This window comes from Cebus imitator, unplaced genomic scaffold (assembly GCF_001604975.1).
Source record: "Cebus imitator isolate Cc_AM_T3 unplaced genomic scaffold, Cebus_imitator-1.0 Scaffold221, whole genome shotgun sequence".
NCBI lineage: Eukaryota > Metazoa > Chordata > Mammalia > Primates > Cebidae > Cebus > Cebus imitator.
The window spans coordinates 271,027-286,650 of NW_016107536.1; the positions used below are offsets into that span (position 1 = coordinate 271,027).

Sequence of the window (15,624 nt, forward strand, 5' to 3'; positions counted from 1 at the left end):
TTTTTGAGGCAGGGTCTCACTCTGTGCCCAGGCTGGAGTACAGTGGTGCAATCTCACCTCACTGCAACCTCTGCCTCCCAGATTCAAGCAATTCTCTTGCCTCAGCCTCCCTAGTAGCTGGGATTACAGGCAAACACCCCCATACCTGGCTAATTTTTGTATTTTTTTTAGTAGAGACAGGGTTTTGCCATGTTGACCAGGCTGGTCTTGAACTCCTGACCTCAAATAATCCACCCTCCTCAGCCTCCCAAAGTGCTGGGATTACAAGCATAAGCCACCATGCCTGGCCAAAAACTTCCACACTATTTCTAAAGGTAGCTATACTAGGAAGGCTGAATTTGTGAAGGACAGCTGCTAGTTGATGACACAAGAGGAAGAAGTGTAGTGAAAGAAGAAAGGAACTGTTAGGGAGAAAATATCCTGAAGGTATGTTAGGAAGACCATAGGGAGGATCCATTTGAATGAAGAGAATGAGAAGGTGTTGACTTTGGCCCCAGAAAAGAAAGTAACTGGATTTGCTTGTGAGGGTATTCTTGGTGATCTTCTAGTAGTTTTGTTAAAGTTGTAGAGAAAAATAAAAAAAGGAAAGATGAAAATCACAGAGGGCATAGGCCATGAGAAGTAGCTAGTGACTTGGCCACTCATTTAAATAGTTAAAGAGTATGAGAAAATAGTAAATTCTCTTAAATAGTAAAGAGAATGAGAAATGGAATAATTAAAAAAGGCAACAGAATTGCTTTAACAGTTTCTATGAGGTAGGAGAGCAGAGCTGAGCACATTCAACAGGTAGAGGGAAGGAGCCAGAAAAGAGGGGGAAATGGATCCAGGAAACAGGCTTGTTGTGAAACATACAGCCAAGAGGTGAGCGTTAAAGAGAGGGGAGAGGGCTACGTGCAGTGGCTTACTTCTGTAATCCCAGCCTTTAGGGAGGCCAAGGAGGGAGAGTTGCTTGAGGTTAGGAGTTCAAGTAGCTGAGGTTACAACCACGTGCTACCACACCCCACTACTTTCTTTTGTATTTTTAGTAGAATGAGGTTTTACCACGATGGCCAGAGGGGTCTTGAACTCCTGGGCTCAAGTGATCCATCCGCCTCAGCCTCCCAAAGTGCTGGGATTACAGGCATGAGCCACTGTGCTGGGGCAAAGAAAAATTTTTTTCATTAGCCAGGTATGGTGGTATATTTACAGTCCCAGGTTCTTAGGGGACTGAGGCAGAAGGATCACTTGAGCCCAAGAGTTTGAGGCTGCAGTGAGCTATGATCATCCCACTGCACTTCAGCCTGGGTAACAGAGCAAGATCCTATCTCAACAAATAAATAAATAAAAATTTTAAAAAGAGGAGTATCCTTTCTCTGAAAATTGATTGACAAATGTTAAGGAAACAGAAAGGGAGAATCATTTGAACCCAGGAGGTGAAGGTTTTGGTGAGCTGACATCGCACCACTGCACTCCAGCCTGGGTGGCAGAGTGAGACTCCATCTCATTAAAAATATGTCTATATGAAAGAATATACACTGACATGCTAAGGCAAGTGTCCTTTGGTGGTAGAATTTAGGGGTGGTTTTCTTTTTTCTTTTTTTTTCTTTTTCTTTTTTTTTTTTTGAGACGGAGTTTCGCTCTTGTTACCCAGGCTGGAGTGCAATGGCGCGATCTCGGCTCACCGCAACCTCCGACTCCTGGGTTCAGGCAATTCTCCTGCCTCAGCCTCCTGAGTAGCTGGGATTACAGGCACGCACCACCATGCCCAGCTAATTTTTTGTAGTTTTAGTAGAGACGGAGTTTCACCGTGTTGACCAGGATGGTCTCGATCTCTTGACCTCGTGATCCACCCGCCTCGGCCTCCCAAAGTGCTGGGATTACAGGCTTGAGCCACCGCGCCTGACCAGGGGTGGTTTTTATTTTTTTTTTAAACCTATATTTTCTGATGTTTTAGCTGTGAGCAGGTATTCTTGAGTCAAAGTTCTGGTCAGGTAGATCACTTTTAATATGGCCGCTAGATGGAGTAGCAGTTACTGGGTAACTAGCACCTGTTGCCCAGTGGTGGTGAAGATTGTTGTGTGAGTCAAGTTAAAGGAAAATCCTCTGCATTATTTTCCAGCCCCAATGTGGAATGCAAAAGCATGAGGTTCAGCATGTTGAAGGACCATCAAGCTGTCACCGGCAACGTTACTGCGTTTGATGGATCTATTCTCTATCTGCCTGTTAAGCTTCAACAAGTGAGACAAAACAGGAAATGGGCTTTTAGATGAACCCTAAAAGTGCTCTGGTGTTTTTTGTTTGGTTTGGCTTTTAAGAGATTGGATCTTGCTGTGTTGCCCAGGTTGGCCTGGAACTCCCAAAGTCCTGGGTTTATAGGCATGAGCCACTGCACCTGGCCCAGCACTGGTGTTTTGAGGGGTAGGAAACCATAGACTTCCTGAACGTTCGAGTTGTACTTTTCTGTTCATAGAGGGAAAGACAGATTTCTGCAGTATATAACAGCACATTTTAGGTTTGAACTCCTCAAGAAGCACATTCTCACCTGAGAGGAATGATTGGAAGTCTGACCTCAGTGATACAGAGTAACTGACAATTGCAAATGTGAACTTGGTTGGGATTCTCTTACTAAATTGTTTCTAAATCGTAGTCAGCATGGTGTGCTTTTGCCCAGTGTGGGCAGCAAAGTGGGGGAAAGTTGAAAAATGTTTAAGATACTTTAGTGTTTTTAAGAGCACCATTGAATTAGATGAGGACTTGATCATTAGTTCTTAGTTTTGTCATTGGGTTTTACTTGTGTTTATTTTTTAGGTTCTTGAGTTAAAAAGTCACAGGAGAACAGATGGTGCTGAAATCAGCATTAAGATTCAGATGACAAAGATCCTGGAGCCCTCCTCTGACCTGTGCATTCCCTTCTACAACGTTGTTTTCCGTCGGTGAGAAAACAGCTGAAGTTTTATTTTCCCTTAACTTTAGTATGGGAAGCAGTGTATTTGCAGTAGTGTTCTTCAAGATGCTTGGATGGTAATACCTGACAGTGTATTCTAGATGGGTTTGGAAGCCTTTAATGAGTAAATGGGTGGCATTGAGGCTAACTTACTCAAGAGTTATCTCACAAGTGATAGGCCAGATTCAAATATATGAAATTAGGTTTGGAGGTAGCTGGATAGGGGCATGGGTTCCTCTGGATGTGTTCAGGAACTTTGAAAGCAGCTGTTGATAGTGTATATTTAATGGTGATGGTAACAAGGGGGCGACTTAAAGAGGTTGTGTGTAAAAATATTTGTTGGAAGGATTTTTTTTTTCAGTTTCCTAAATTTTTAGATTGCAGACGGCTTATAATTGTTTAACTTATTTGGAAACATCCTAATTTTCATACAGCTGCTATTCTCAGACCTCCTCTTATTTAATGAAACACAGAACCTAATTTCTACCTAGTAAGCTGAACTGCCAGGAAAATACATAATTCTGCCAGACTTACAAACTTAGCAATGGATTCTTTTGCATTCTTCTTAGTTAATAGTGAAAAGTAATGTAAATCAAACCTGGGAAATCAACTCAGTGGTTGTTCAGCTAGTAAGTGGAAAAGAGTACAGTCATTTTGCTTTCCTTTTTCAGTCAAATGCTTTGGTGACTTGGTTTTCTTTTAACAGGACGGTTCTCATTATAAAAGCTATCTTCTGCAAAGAGCACAAACATTTCTGACCTTTAAGACTTCCAAAGGCAAATGCAGCTAAGAATAAGGGAACATAATTTTATTATTCTTCTTTTAGGAAACTCATACTTGCTTTTTATTTCAGGGTAATGAAACTTTTAGATATGAAGCTTGTGGGGAGAAACTTTTATGACCCTACAAGTGCTGTGGTACTCCAGCAACACAGGTTGGTATTTTTTTCCTCTTCCTCACTTTTGAATGTTCTGGAAAGAAATTTTTCATTACAACCATTGTATTTAATACCATAATCTCAGAGGCAGTTTATGGTAGTGCATACAATTTATCAGTTAAATCTCTTCCTTTGTTTGGTAAGTTTGCAATGATGTGGATTAACTTAGCTTCCTGAGGCTTTCTCATTACTCTTAGGGAAGGGTAGTATCACCTCAAAGTATTATTCACATGGGGGCATGGAAGTATCTGTGTTCTTTGAAAACCCTACAGTTAAGACCACCTCTCTTTCCAGATTGCAGATCTGGCCAGGCTATGCAGCTAGCATCCGAAGGACAGACGGAGGGCTCTTCCTGCTGGCTGATGTCTCTCATAAGGTCATCCGGAATGACTCTGTGCTGGATGTCATGTGAGTGAGTGGTGGGACCTATCTTTAACTTGCTGATGGTTTTCTGAAATGTTCAGTAACAGCTGGTAATAATACAGATTAGACATTGTTCTGTTTGTTTGTTTTTTCCCTGAGACACAGGGTCTTGTCCTGTCACCCTGGCGGGAGTACAGTGGTTTGATCATAGCTCACTGTAACCCTGAACTGCGGGGTTCAAGTGATCCTGCCACCTCAGCCTTCTGAGTAGCCAGGACTACGGCGTGCTACCATGTCCAGCTAATTTTTAAATTTATTTTTATTTTTTGTAGAGACAGAGTCTTGCTATGTTTCCCAGGCTAGTCTTGAATTCCTGTCTTCAAGGGATCCTTCTATCTCAGGCTCCCAAAGTGTTGGGATTATAGGCATGAACCGTGGCACCTGACCCTATTTGGATTTTTAGTTATAGAATAACTGAACTGAATATATGTGTGCTTGTCCTTAAGTCCTACTGAGATAAGCATCTAAATAGACATCTGCTGTGCTTTGAGAAGGAATTTTATTTAAATTTGTGGTTGGGAGAACTTGGTTTGATATATGCACATCCTGAGTTTGCATATAATTATATACAATGTATATGTTACTGTAGTAAATACAGATGTGTATAATTTTTTTTTAATTGAGACGAAGTCTCACTCTGTCGCCCAGGCTGGACTGCAGTGGCAGGATCTCGGCTCACTGCAACCTCCGCCTTCCAAGTTCAATTGATTGTCCTGCCTCCTGCCTCAGCCTCCCAAGTAGCTGGGTTTACAGGCACCCGCCACCACCATGCCTAATTTCTTTCTTTTTTTTTTTTTTTTTTGAGACAGAGCCTCTCTCTGTCACCCAGGCTGGAGTGCAGTAGTGTGATCTCGGCTCACTGTAATCTCTGCCTCCTGGGTTCAAACTATTCTCCTGCCTCAACCTGGGACTACAGGTGCACTCCACCACATCTGGCTAATTTTTTGTATTTTAGTAGAAATGGGATTTCACCCTGTTGCCCAGGCTGGTCTGAATCTCCTGAGCTCAGGCAATTCGCCTACATTAGCCTCCCAAAGTGCTAGGATTACAGGCGTGAGCCACTGTGCCCGGCCAGATGTGTGCAATTTTTAATGGTTGCATGTCCCATCTTACACATAAGTCTCTGTACATCTGATTTTTTTAGGGCATGCACTCAGAAGTAGAATTACTTAATGGAAGGGCTGAACATTCGAAAGCCTTTTAATATATATTTAATATAATATGATAGTTAAATACATCTTGACAAATTACCCTGTAGAAGATTTATTCAGTTTCTTTTCCCATCAGCTATGTACAACCACTCGGTGTTATCAGGCTTGTAAATCTTTGATTCTCTAATCGTTTCATTCATTGCTTCAGAGTATACTTTCCAAGCTCCAGTTATGAACCAGAGTCTTAGGACCTATCAGATAGCAAAACAAAGATCCCTCCCCTCACGGAGCTTATGTTGTCACCAGGGGAGATGAACAGTAAATAATAAATATAATAAATTGTATACTTGTATTAAAAGCAGTAAGAGCCATGGAAAAATGAAAAAGTAGAGCACAGGGTCAGGGCAATCAGAAGTAGTGGGGCAAGGGGTGGAGAACTGTAGTTTCAAGTAGAGTGGTCAAGCTCATTTGAGCAAACACCTGAAAGAGGTAGGGGGTTAGCCAGGTGAATATATGGGAGGAGAAGCTTTTGGCAGGTGGACAGCTCAGACACAGACCTTAAGACAGAAAGAGGCCTGGTGCAGGTGCACGCAGGGTAGCTAGAGCCGAGTGAGCAAGCAGGGTGATGGAGGGGCAGAGCAAATGGAGGAGCTGATTACGTGGGGCTTTGTAGGGCTTTTGTGGGGGTTTTAACTTTCACTCTGAGTGAAATGCAGGACTTTGAGCAGAGCAGTGGCAAGACCCGACTTGGGTTGTAAAAGGATCCCTGTTGTTGCTATGTGGAGAATAGACTTGGCAGAGTGAGGATGGAAGTGGGAACACCAGTTAGGAGGCTGTTGTAATTGGTGGAGCTGGGAGGATGGTAGCAGGGGAGGTGGTAAGGAGTCAGATTCTGGACATCTATATTTTGAAAGTAGCGCTTAAGTCAATTTCCTCACTGCTTGTGGAGTAAGAGAAGTTGAAGATGTCTTGAACTTTTCTGTAATTATTTATTCTGTCTCTCTATGACTGTCAGCTCCTCTGGCAGAGGCTGTGTCTTTTTTGATCACACTTTACACTTAGACCTAATATAGGGCTTACCACTGTCAGAAGACACAATTATTGGCTTTTATTTACAGTTCATGAATTGGGTAACACCTTGAGGGTTCTATGAGCTGAGCAGTGGAGTTTGGCCTTATGGACAGAAAAGGACCAAGGAAGTAGAAACAGAGAAAAAAGCAGATTGGTCATTTGATACTTTCCTTGTAAAGGTTAAAGCAGAGGGAACATCTTTATCACGCTAAAACTGGCCTGTTTGGGGATTTGGCTATTATCTCTCTCTCCTGATTCCTCAGAAAGTCAGAAAAAGACCTTAGTTTCTATTTGGTGGCATGGAACTTCAGCATGAGTAACTCCATTTCAGTTTGTTCTGTTGGGCATAGTACAGGAGCCCAGACCAAGCCAATTGCCTTCTGTAAGTTTTATTTAATTGCATGTAGTAAATGTTCAAGAATAGTAAATAAAATATGTGTCTTCAGATTTACTATTTTTTTTTATGGTTTCTGCCTTTGATTTTATATATTTAGTTTTCTTGCGTGTATGTTCAGTAAATGCCTTTTCTTTTCTGCCTAGAGAGGTCTACTTAGCCAGGGATGGTCTGGTTCATGCCTGTAATCCCAGCACTTTGGGAGGCCAAGGTGGGAGAATTACTTGAGGCCAGGGGTTCAAGGCTGCAATGTGCTATGATAGTGCTACTATACCCCAGCCTGGGCAAGTGAGACCCTGTCTTCAAAAAAAAAAAAAGAACTACTTACCTTTATTTTCAATTTTTTGTTTTGTTTTTTTTTTTGAGATGGAGTTTCACCCTTGTTGCCCAGGCTTGAGTGCAATAGTGTGATCTCGGCTCAATGCAACCTCCACCTCCTGGGTTCAAGTGATTCTTCTGTCTCAGCCTCCTGAGTAACCGGGATTATAGGCATGGGCCACCACACCCTGCTAATTTTTGTATTTTTAGTAGAGGTGGTGTTTTGTTTTGTTTGTTTTTTTTTTTTTTTTTTGAGACGGAGTTTCACTCATGTTGCCCAGGCTGGAGTGCAATGGCGTGATCTCAGCTCACTGCAACCTCCGCCTCCTGGGTTCAGGCAATTCTCCTGCCTCAGCCTCCTGAGTAGCTGGGATTACAGGCACGCACCACCATGCCCAGCTAATTTTTTGTATTTTTAGTAGAGACGGGGTTTCACCATGTTGACCAGGATGGTCTCGATCTCTTGACCTCGTGATCCACCCGCCTCGGCCTCCCAAAGTGCTGGGATTACAGGCTTGAGCCACCGCGCCCGGCCAGAGGTGGTGTTTTGACATGTTGGCCAGGCTGGTCTTAAACTCCAGACCTCAGCTGATCACCCACCTCGGCTTCCCAAAGTGCCAGGATTACAGGTGTGAGTCACTGTGCCCTGCCTGTGTTCAGTGTTTTAAACCCTATGGATTTATCTTGATATGAAGTTGGGATTATCATGTTTGTCTCTGTACTATTATATAATTTATTGAAAAACATTTTTTCCACAGATTTAAATCACTACCTTATATGCTAAAATATCTGGATTTATTTCTGAACATTTCAATTTAATCCATTTGTCCAAACCAATGTGATTCTGTCTAAAATACTGTACTTTTTTTGGTTTTTGATATTTGTCAGAATTTTATTTTCAGAATTTTCAGGGTAATTGTCACCCACATATTCTTTCATTTGATCTTTTGAATAATTTAGTGAAAATAAGAAAAAAGTCAGTCAGCATTTTGATGAGCATTGGCTAGGGAGAATGTTCATGGAGTCTTCCTATTGAAAAATATGGAATGTCTTAGCCAGGCGCGGTGGCTCACGCCTGTAATCCCAGCTCTTTGGGAGGCTGAGGCGGGCGGATTACCTAAGGTCAGGAGTTGAAGACCAGCCTGGCCAACATGGTGAAACCCCGTCTTTAAAATAAATAAATAAATAAATAAATAAATAAATAAATAAATAAAAGAATGGAATGTCTTTCCATTTATTGAAATTTATTTTGTTTTGGCCAGACAGGGTGGCTCACCTTTGTAATACTGACACTTTGGGAGGCCGAGGCATGCGGATCACTTGAGGTCAGCAATTCCAGACCAGCCTGGCCAACATGGTGAAATCCTGTCTTTACTAACAATACAAAAATTAGCCGTGCATGGAGGCACACACCTGAAATTCAGCTACTTGGGAGGCTAAGGCACAAGAATTGCCTGAACCCAGGAATCAGAGGTTACAGTGGGCCAAGATCGTGCCACTGTACTCCAACCTGGGTGACGAAGTGAGACTCTGTCTACAAAAAAAAAGTCATTTGGCATGTTGATGGTCATTGACTAGGGATAATGTTCCCTGAGTCTTCCCTATTGAAAAATATGACACATCTTTCCATATTTATTGAAATTTATTTTGTTTTGGCCAGGCACAGTGGCTCACGCCTATAATCCCAGGACTTTGGGAGGCCTAGGTGTGTGGATGACTTGAGGTCAGGAGCTTGAGGCCAGCCTGGCCAACATGGTGAAATCCTATCTCTACTTAAAAAAAAAAAAAAAAGAGCTGGCCTGTAGTCCCAGCTACTCCAGAGACTGAGGCAGGAGAATCGCTTGAACCTGGGAAGCAGAGGTTGCAGTGAGCTGAGATTGTGCCAGTGCACTCCAGCCTGGACAACAAAGCAAGCCTTCGCCTAGGGGAAAAAAAGAAATGTATTTTGTTTTTATTTTCTGCACAGTTATTTATCTTGAATTAAAAAAAAAATTGCTTCCTTCCTTCCTTCCTTTCCTTCCTTTCCTTCTTCTTTCTTTGAGACATGGTCTCATTTTATGGCCCAGACTGAAGTGCAGTGGCTATTCACAGGCATGATCATAGTTCACTGCAGCTTTGAATTCTTGGCCTCAAGTGATCTTTCTGCCTCAGCTTCCCAAGTAGTTGGTACTACAGGTTTGTGCCACTATGCCCAGCTTTTTTTTTCCTAAGTATGTAATTTTATATGTACTTACCACTAATTTAAGCTCAGATTCAAACCTAGTTGTGTAATCCCTTCACTATACATTGAAACACTAGATATTTTGTCAGTTTCATTCCTCTTCCCCCCAAATATCATATTTTTGGGGTGGTCTAGATCACTTTAGATCTAGCTTTGAGAACCTCTTCTCCAAGATAATGAGAAGTCCTGTGTCAGACATTACCCTGTTGCCCAAGTGTTCAGCCCAGAGAGCATGTCCATGGCTGTCAGGGAGCTCTGCAGGCTCAGTCCGCCCTTGTCCCCTGTAGCTGTTACTAGCTTGGTGTTCTACCACCTTTGTTCCCTGTTCTCATGGATTACTGAAAACCACAGAAGAGCAGTTATTTTCCTGGAGATGAGAAGAGCTCAGTGTTTAAAAATGTAGCAGCTTTTCTTTTCATCACCCAGGAATGGTTTGCATACTTCTGAAAGGCAGTGAGTAAACTAAGGTTTACTAAGTAAGGTTACTTTCTTATGTCACTGTTAAGTTCTCAATTCCTTTAATGACCCATTCCTACTGAATTCAACACCCTCTTAGAAATGTCTGTCAGAACCTGATGGGCTTCTGTTTGGCTGGTTGCTCCCCAGGCTAGCTGGACCATCACTGTCTTGGGGTTCCACTTCCCTCCTTACGGGGAATCTCCTATATGTCACATCTCACAACTGCTACTTTCTTGATATATTCCCCTTGTTTTGGTGTAGTATACATACTCTAGTATTTTTCAGAAGAAGGGTGCATTGGAGGAAATGATTTTGAGACCATACATGTTTGAAAAGTGTCTTTAGTTTACAAAGTAGTTGTTTGATTGAATATATAACTCTAGGTTATAACTCTAGGTTGGAGATACTTTTCCTTGAGAATTTTCAAGGCACTACTCCATTGTCCTTGCTTTTAGATTTACTGTTGAAAGATCTAAAGCCGCTTTAACTTCTGATTCCAGAATCTTTGTATATCTCTCCTCACCCCATCCTGGCCTTTTGGGATCTTTGGGAGTTTTTCTTTAATGTTGTCTTCTGAAATTTTATTTGTTCATTATTCCTTCCTGCATCTCTTAGGATTCTATGTGGGATTACTTTCTCTTTGCCTGAAAAACTGCTTGTAATATGTCCTTTAATGTGGACTCTGCTGCTGACAAATTCTTTTAATTTTTATCTAAAAATGTTTTCCAGCTTGTCTTTAACTTAGAATTCTGGGTGTAGTAGTTCTTTTCGCACTTTGAAAATATTATCTGGCTTACATTCTTTCCTTTTTTTTTTTTTGAGACAGAGTCTCACTTGATCACCCAGGTTAGAATGCAGTGGCAGAATCACAACTCACTGCAGCCTCAAATTCCTGGACTCAAGCAATCCTCCCACCTAGTGTCCCGAGAGGCTGGGACTACAGACATGCACCACCACATCTGGCTAATGTTTTAATTTTTAGTGGAGACAGCATCTCACTATGTTGCCAAGGCTGGTCTTGAACTCCTGGGCTCATTCTCATACCTCAGCCTTCCAAAGTGCCGGCATGAGGCACTGCTCCCAGCCTGTTTTATTTTTGTTGAGGTGTGGTTTTACTGTGTTGCCAAGGCTGACCTCGAAATCTGGCCTCAAGTTATCCTCCTACCTTGACCCCTGAAGTGCTGGGATTATGGGTGTGAGGTATTGCACCTGGCCCTTGGTTTACATTGTTTGTGTTGATAAATCAACCACCAGTGATACTGCTATTTTTTTACTTTTTTTTAATCTTTGGCTTTCAGAGCTTTACTGTAATGCATCTAGTTGTGATTTCTGTTAAAAAGAAAAAATTTTCATGGCGTTTATTAAAGAATGATAAGGCAGACTTTATTCAGAACCAGTGCAGTGGGCAGAAAGATCCCTGTAATGGAGATTTGCAGTATGGGAGTGAGATTGGGCTCACTCTGAATACAACAAGGAAAAATGGGAACTTATAGTTTAGGAGAAGGATCGGGGTCAGTGGATGAAAAATTACTGATAAGAACCATTTGGAGTTAGGGAATTTGACTAAATTTTTATAATTGGCTTGTTGGTCTAATGGGTTCCAACCATAAGCTCTGAAGAATGGCCTGAATTGGTTTGAAGCCTTATCTGGCTTCTCCTAAAGAGTACTACTCTTTATATTGAGCAGAAAAGACAGTCCAGAGCAAACAAAAATGCATTATAAGTATAAACAACTGCAAAAGCAAAGCAAGCAAATGAAAAATATAATTGACTGGGCATGGTGGCTCATGCTGGTAATCGCAGCACTTTGGGAGGCTGAGGTGGGAGAATCACCTGAGCTGGTAAGTCAAGGCTGCAGTGAGTGATCACACCACTGCACCCCAGCCTGGGCAATGGAGTGAGACCCTATTTGAAAAAAAAAAAGTAAATGGCAAAAATATCTTCAAATGGGCCGGGCGCGGTGGCTCAAGCCTGTAATCCCAGCACTTTGGGAGGCCGAGGCGGGTGGATCACGAGGTCAAGAGATCGAGACCATCCTGGTCAACATGGTGAAACCCCGTCTCTACTAAAAATACAAAAAATCAGCTGGGCATGGTGGTGCGTGCCTGTAATCCCAGCTACTCAGGAGGCTGAGGCAGGAGAATTGCCTGAACCCAGGAGGCAGAGGTTGCGGTGAGCCGAGATCGCGCCATTGCACTCTAGCCTGGGTAACAAGAGCGAAACTCCGTCTCAAAAAAAAAAAAAAAAAAAAAAATCTTCAAATGATATACTTTCAAAACAAAAAGGCTAGTGACCTCATACACAGATCTAGATCTAATTATATACCAAAGGCTGTACTTCTAAACCAAAAGGTCCATTGTATGTAAGCAGGCAAGCTAATTGCCTTATATAAAGACCTAAGGCTAATGACAAAGACCTGTTTGATTATAAATATTGGGATAACAAAATAAATTCAGCAACTAGAGCTTAATAAAACTAGTCACACCTCAGATGGTTGTTGGGATTGACTCACTTGACAGCAGATCTTAAGAAGAAAGTTAAACACAAGGAGCCAGTGAGTGCATGGTTGGTCTGCGAATCCCTGGAATGTTGCCTGGAAAGAGTTTTCAAAATAATCTCGGTTGGATCTCCAGAATTGTCAGAGGATCGTGAGACCTCTGTTCTATCTGAAATAAAGAGAAAGCTGAATTTCTTGCTTACTGCAGTTAGAGACTATTGGTCTTATATAAAATATTTGAGCAGAGTACAGTTCAGTGATTGCAGGCTTTCAGATAGACAAGTAGGTCAGCACTTTCTGAAGAAGGGTAGTTACTCAGTCGAGACTCTTGTGGATTGATTTGCCCACAGAGGTATGCATATTGGATTAAGTCACCCCTGATTGGCTGCTTTACAGAAACAAGGGGATGACATTGATTAGTTGGCTTGCAAAGTGTGTTTGCTGAAGTAAATTGATGTAGGCTTCAAACTCATGGCTACTTGTTACTATGGCGACACAGTAATCCATCTTTTCCAGTTTGTAGGAATTTGATTTTATTTTCAGGAATCTATGAATGTTTGTTTTCATCTAGTTTTATTGTTTAGTTTCTTAGATATTAATCTTAAATTCATAAGGAATTTTCTAAAATTGGCTAGCAAACTAACCTATCTGTTTTTTATGATCTTTTTTCTTACAAATTTGAAATGCCACGTTATTCTACACTCAGTATTAATCTGTTTGCTTGTTTCCAGATCTTTTATTTTGTTCCATTAATTTCTTTTTTCAGATGTGTGTAAAGGTACAATTGACATCCACAAAAAACCCACACATATTGAAAGTGTGCAGTCGGATGAGTTTTGGTATATTTATGCATATTTTATGTATTTCACCTATGAAACATTACAGTGAAGAAAATGGTCATGGCTATTCCCCCAAAATGTACTCAGGTCTCTCCGAATCCTCTTCCCACTCTGTTCCTCCTCTGTACCCCGTGGGCAGAAAATGCTGGTCATCCTTCTGTCACTAGAGATTAATCTGCATTTTCTAGAATTTCATATAAATTGAATCATTGTGTTCTTCTTCTTTTTTACTGTTTTTCTTTTATAATTTTTTTTTTCTGAGACAGAGTCTCTCCCTGCTGCCTAGGCTGGAGTGCAATGGTACAATCTCTGCTTACCACAACCTCTGTCTCCTAGGTTCAAGCAATTCTTCTGCCTCAGCCTGAGTAGCTGGGATTACAGGCGCCCGCCACCACGCCCAACTATATAAATTTCTTTTATAAAAAATAGAGATGGGGCCTCACTATGTTGCTCAGGCTGGTCTCAAACTTCTGGGCCCGAGCCGTTCTCTCACCCAGCCTCAGCCTCCCAAAGTGCTGGGATTATAGGCATAAGAGGGCAAGGAAGAAGACCCACCCGACAGCCCACCCACCCATCTGCCTGCCTGCTATTGTTTTTCGATTAGCTTCTTCAATTCAACATTATTTTGAAATCATTCCCCTTGTTGTATGTTGCAAGTGTTCATTCCTTTTAATTGCTGGATAGTGTTCCATTTTGTGGATTACCACAATTCATTCACTCATTGTTTGCAGGTTCTTTCCAGCTATTGGCTGTTACAAATAAAGCTGTTATAGATAATAGTGTACGAGTCTTGGTGTGGACATATACTTTGATTTCTCTTGGTTAGTAGATACCTTCATGTGGTAGGTGTGTGCTTAGTTGTATAAGAAACTCTTTCCCAAAGTGTCTGTATCATTTTACATTCCCACTAGCAGTGCCTGAGAATTCAGGTTGTTCCGCATTCCCACCAATACTTGGTATAGTCAGTTTTCATTTTAGAAATTTTAATGGGTATGCACTGGTATCCAGTTATGGTTTGGATTTACATTTTCCTAGTGAATAATGATGTACAGCATCTTTTCCTGTGTGTACTTGGCATTCATTTGTCTGCTTTGGTGAAGTATCTGTTCATATCGTTTGCCTATTTTTAAATATTTAGATTGTTTTTACTGAGTTATGCAGTAATTCATTATATATAAGAGGTATGAATCCATTATCAGGTGAATGATATGCAAGTATCACATGACTTGCACTGTTTTCTTCCAGTTTGTAGCTTGTCTTTGCATTTTTCTTAATGGGGACTTTTTTTTTTGAGACAGAGTCTTGCTCTCTTGGCTGGAGTGCAGTGGTGCAATCACAGCTCACTGCAGCATTGGCCTCCGGGGCTAAGTAGTCCTCCCACTTCACCCTCCTAAGTAGCTGCAACTACAGGCATGCACCACCACACTCAGCTAATTAAAAAAATTTTTTTTTTGTAGAAGTGGAGTTTTACCACATTGCTCAGGCTGTTCTTGAACTCCTGGGCTCAAGTGATCCTCCCAAAGTGCTGGGATTACAGGTGTGAGCCATTACACCCGGCCAGTGGTCCCTTTTGTTTGTTTGTTTGTTTGTTTATTTATTTATTTATTTATTTATTTATTTTTTGAGACGGAGTTTCGCACTTGTTACCCAGGCTGGAGTGCAATGGCGCGATCTTGGCTCACCGCAACCTCCGCCTCCCGGGTTCAGGCAATTCTCCTGCCTCAGCCTCCTGAGTCGCTGGGATTACAGGCACGCACCACCATGCCCAGCTGATTTTTTGTATTTTTAGTAGAGACGGGGTTTCACAATGTTGACCAGGATGGTCTCGATCTCTTGACCTTGTGATCCACCCGCCTCGGCCTCCCTTTTTTATTCTTTTGCTATATTATTATTATTATTTTGAGATAGGGTCTTGCTCTGTCATCTAGTCTGGAGTGCGTGGTGCAATCCCACCTCACTGCAGCCTCTGCCTCCCAGGTTCAAGCGATTCTCATGCTTTGGCATCCTGAGTAGCTGGCACTACAGGTGTGCGCATAAGTCCACACCTGGCTAAGTTTTGTAATTTTAGTAGAGATGGGGCTTTACCATGTTGCCCGGGCTTGTCTCAAACTCCTGATCTCAGGTGATCCACCTGCCTCAGCCTCCCAAAGTGCTGGGATTACATGCGTAAGCCACCATGCCTGGCCAAGCGGTTCGTTTTAAGGAGTAAATATTTTTAATTCTGATGAAGTAAGTCTTAATTTATACTTTTTCTTTCATAAGTTTTGGTTTTGGTGTCATATTCAAGAAACCATTGCCTACCTCAAGGTCACAAAGATTTTCTGTTTTCTTTTTTTTTTTTTTTTTTTTTTTTTTTTTTTTTTTTTTTTTTTTTTTTTTTTTTTTTTTTTT

General features: G+C 41.6%; 1 protein-coding gene across 5 annotated transcripts in view; it reads left to right on the top strand.

Moving 5' to 3' along the window:
- The window catches only part of PIWIL2 (piwi like RNA-mediated gene silencing 2), an 83,082-nt gene that overhangs the window by 6,831 nt on the left and 60,627 nt on the right, over positions 1 to 15,624 (top strand). For all 5 annotated transcript variants that reach the window (XM_017549675.2, XM_017549679.2, XM_017549678.2 and 2 more), the window contains 4 exons: positions 2,099 to 2,216; positions 2,788 to 2,912; positions 3,777 to 3,857; positions 4,155 to 4,268. In XM_017549675.2, the coding sequence (XP_017405164.1) occupies positions 2,099 to 2,216; positions 2,788 to 2,912; positions 3,777 to 3,857; positions 4,155 to 4,268 (438 nt within the window). The remainder of the gene's footprint in view (positions 1 to 2,098; positions 2,217 to 2,787; positions 2,913 to 3,776; positions 3,858 to 4,154; positions 4,269 to 15,624) is intronic.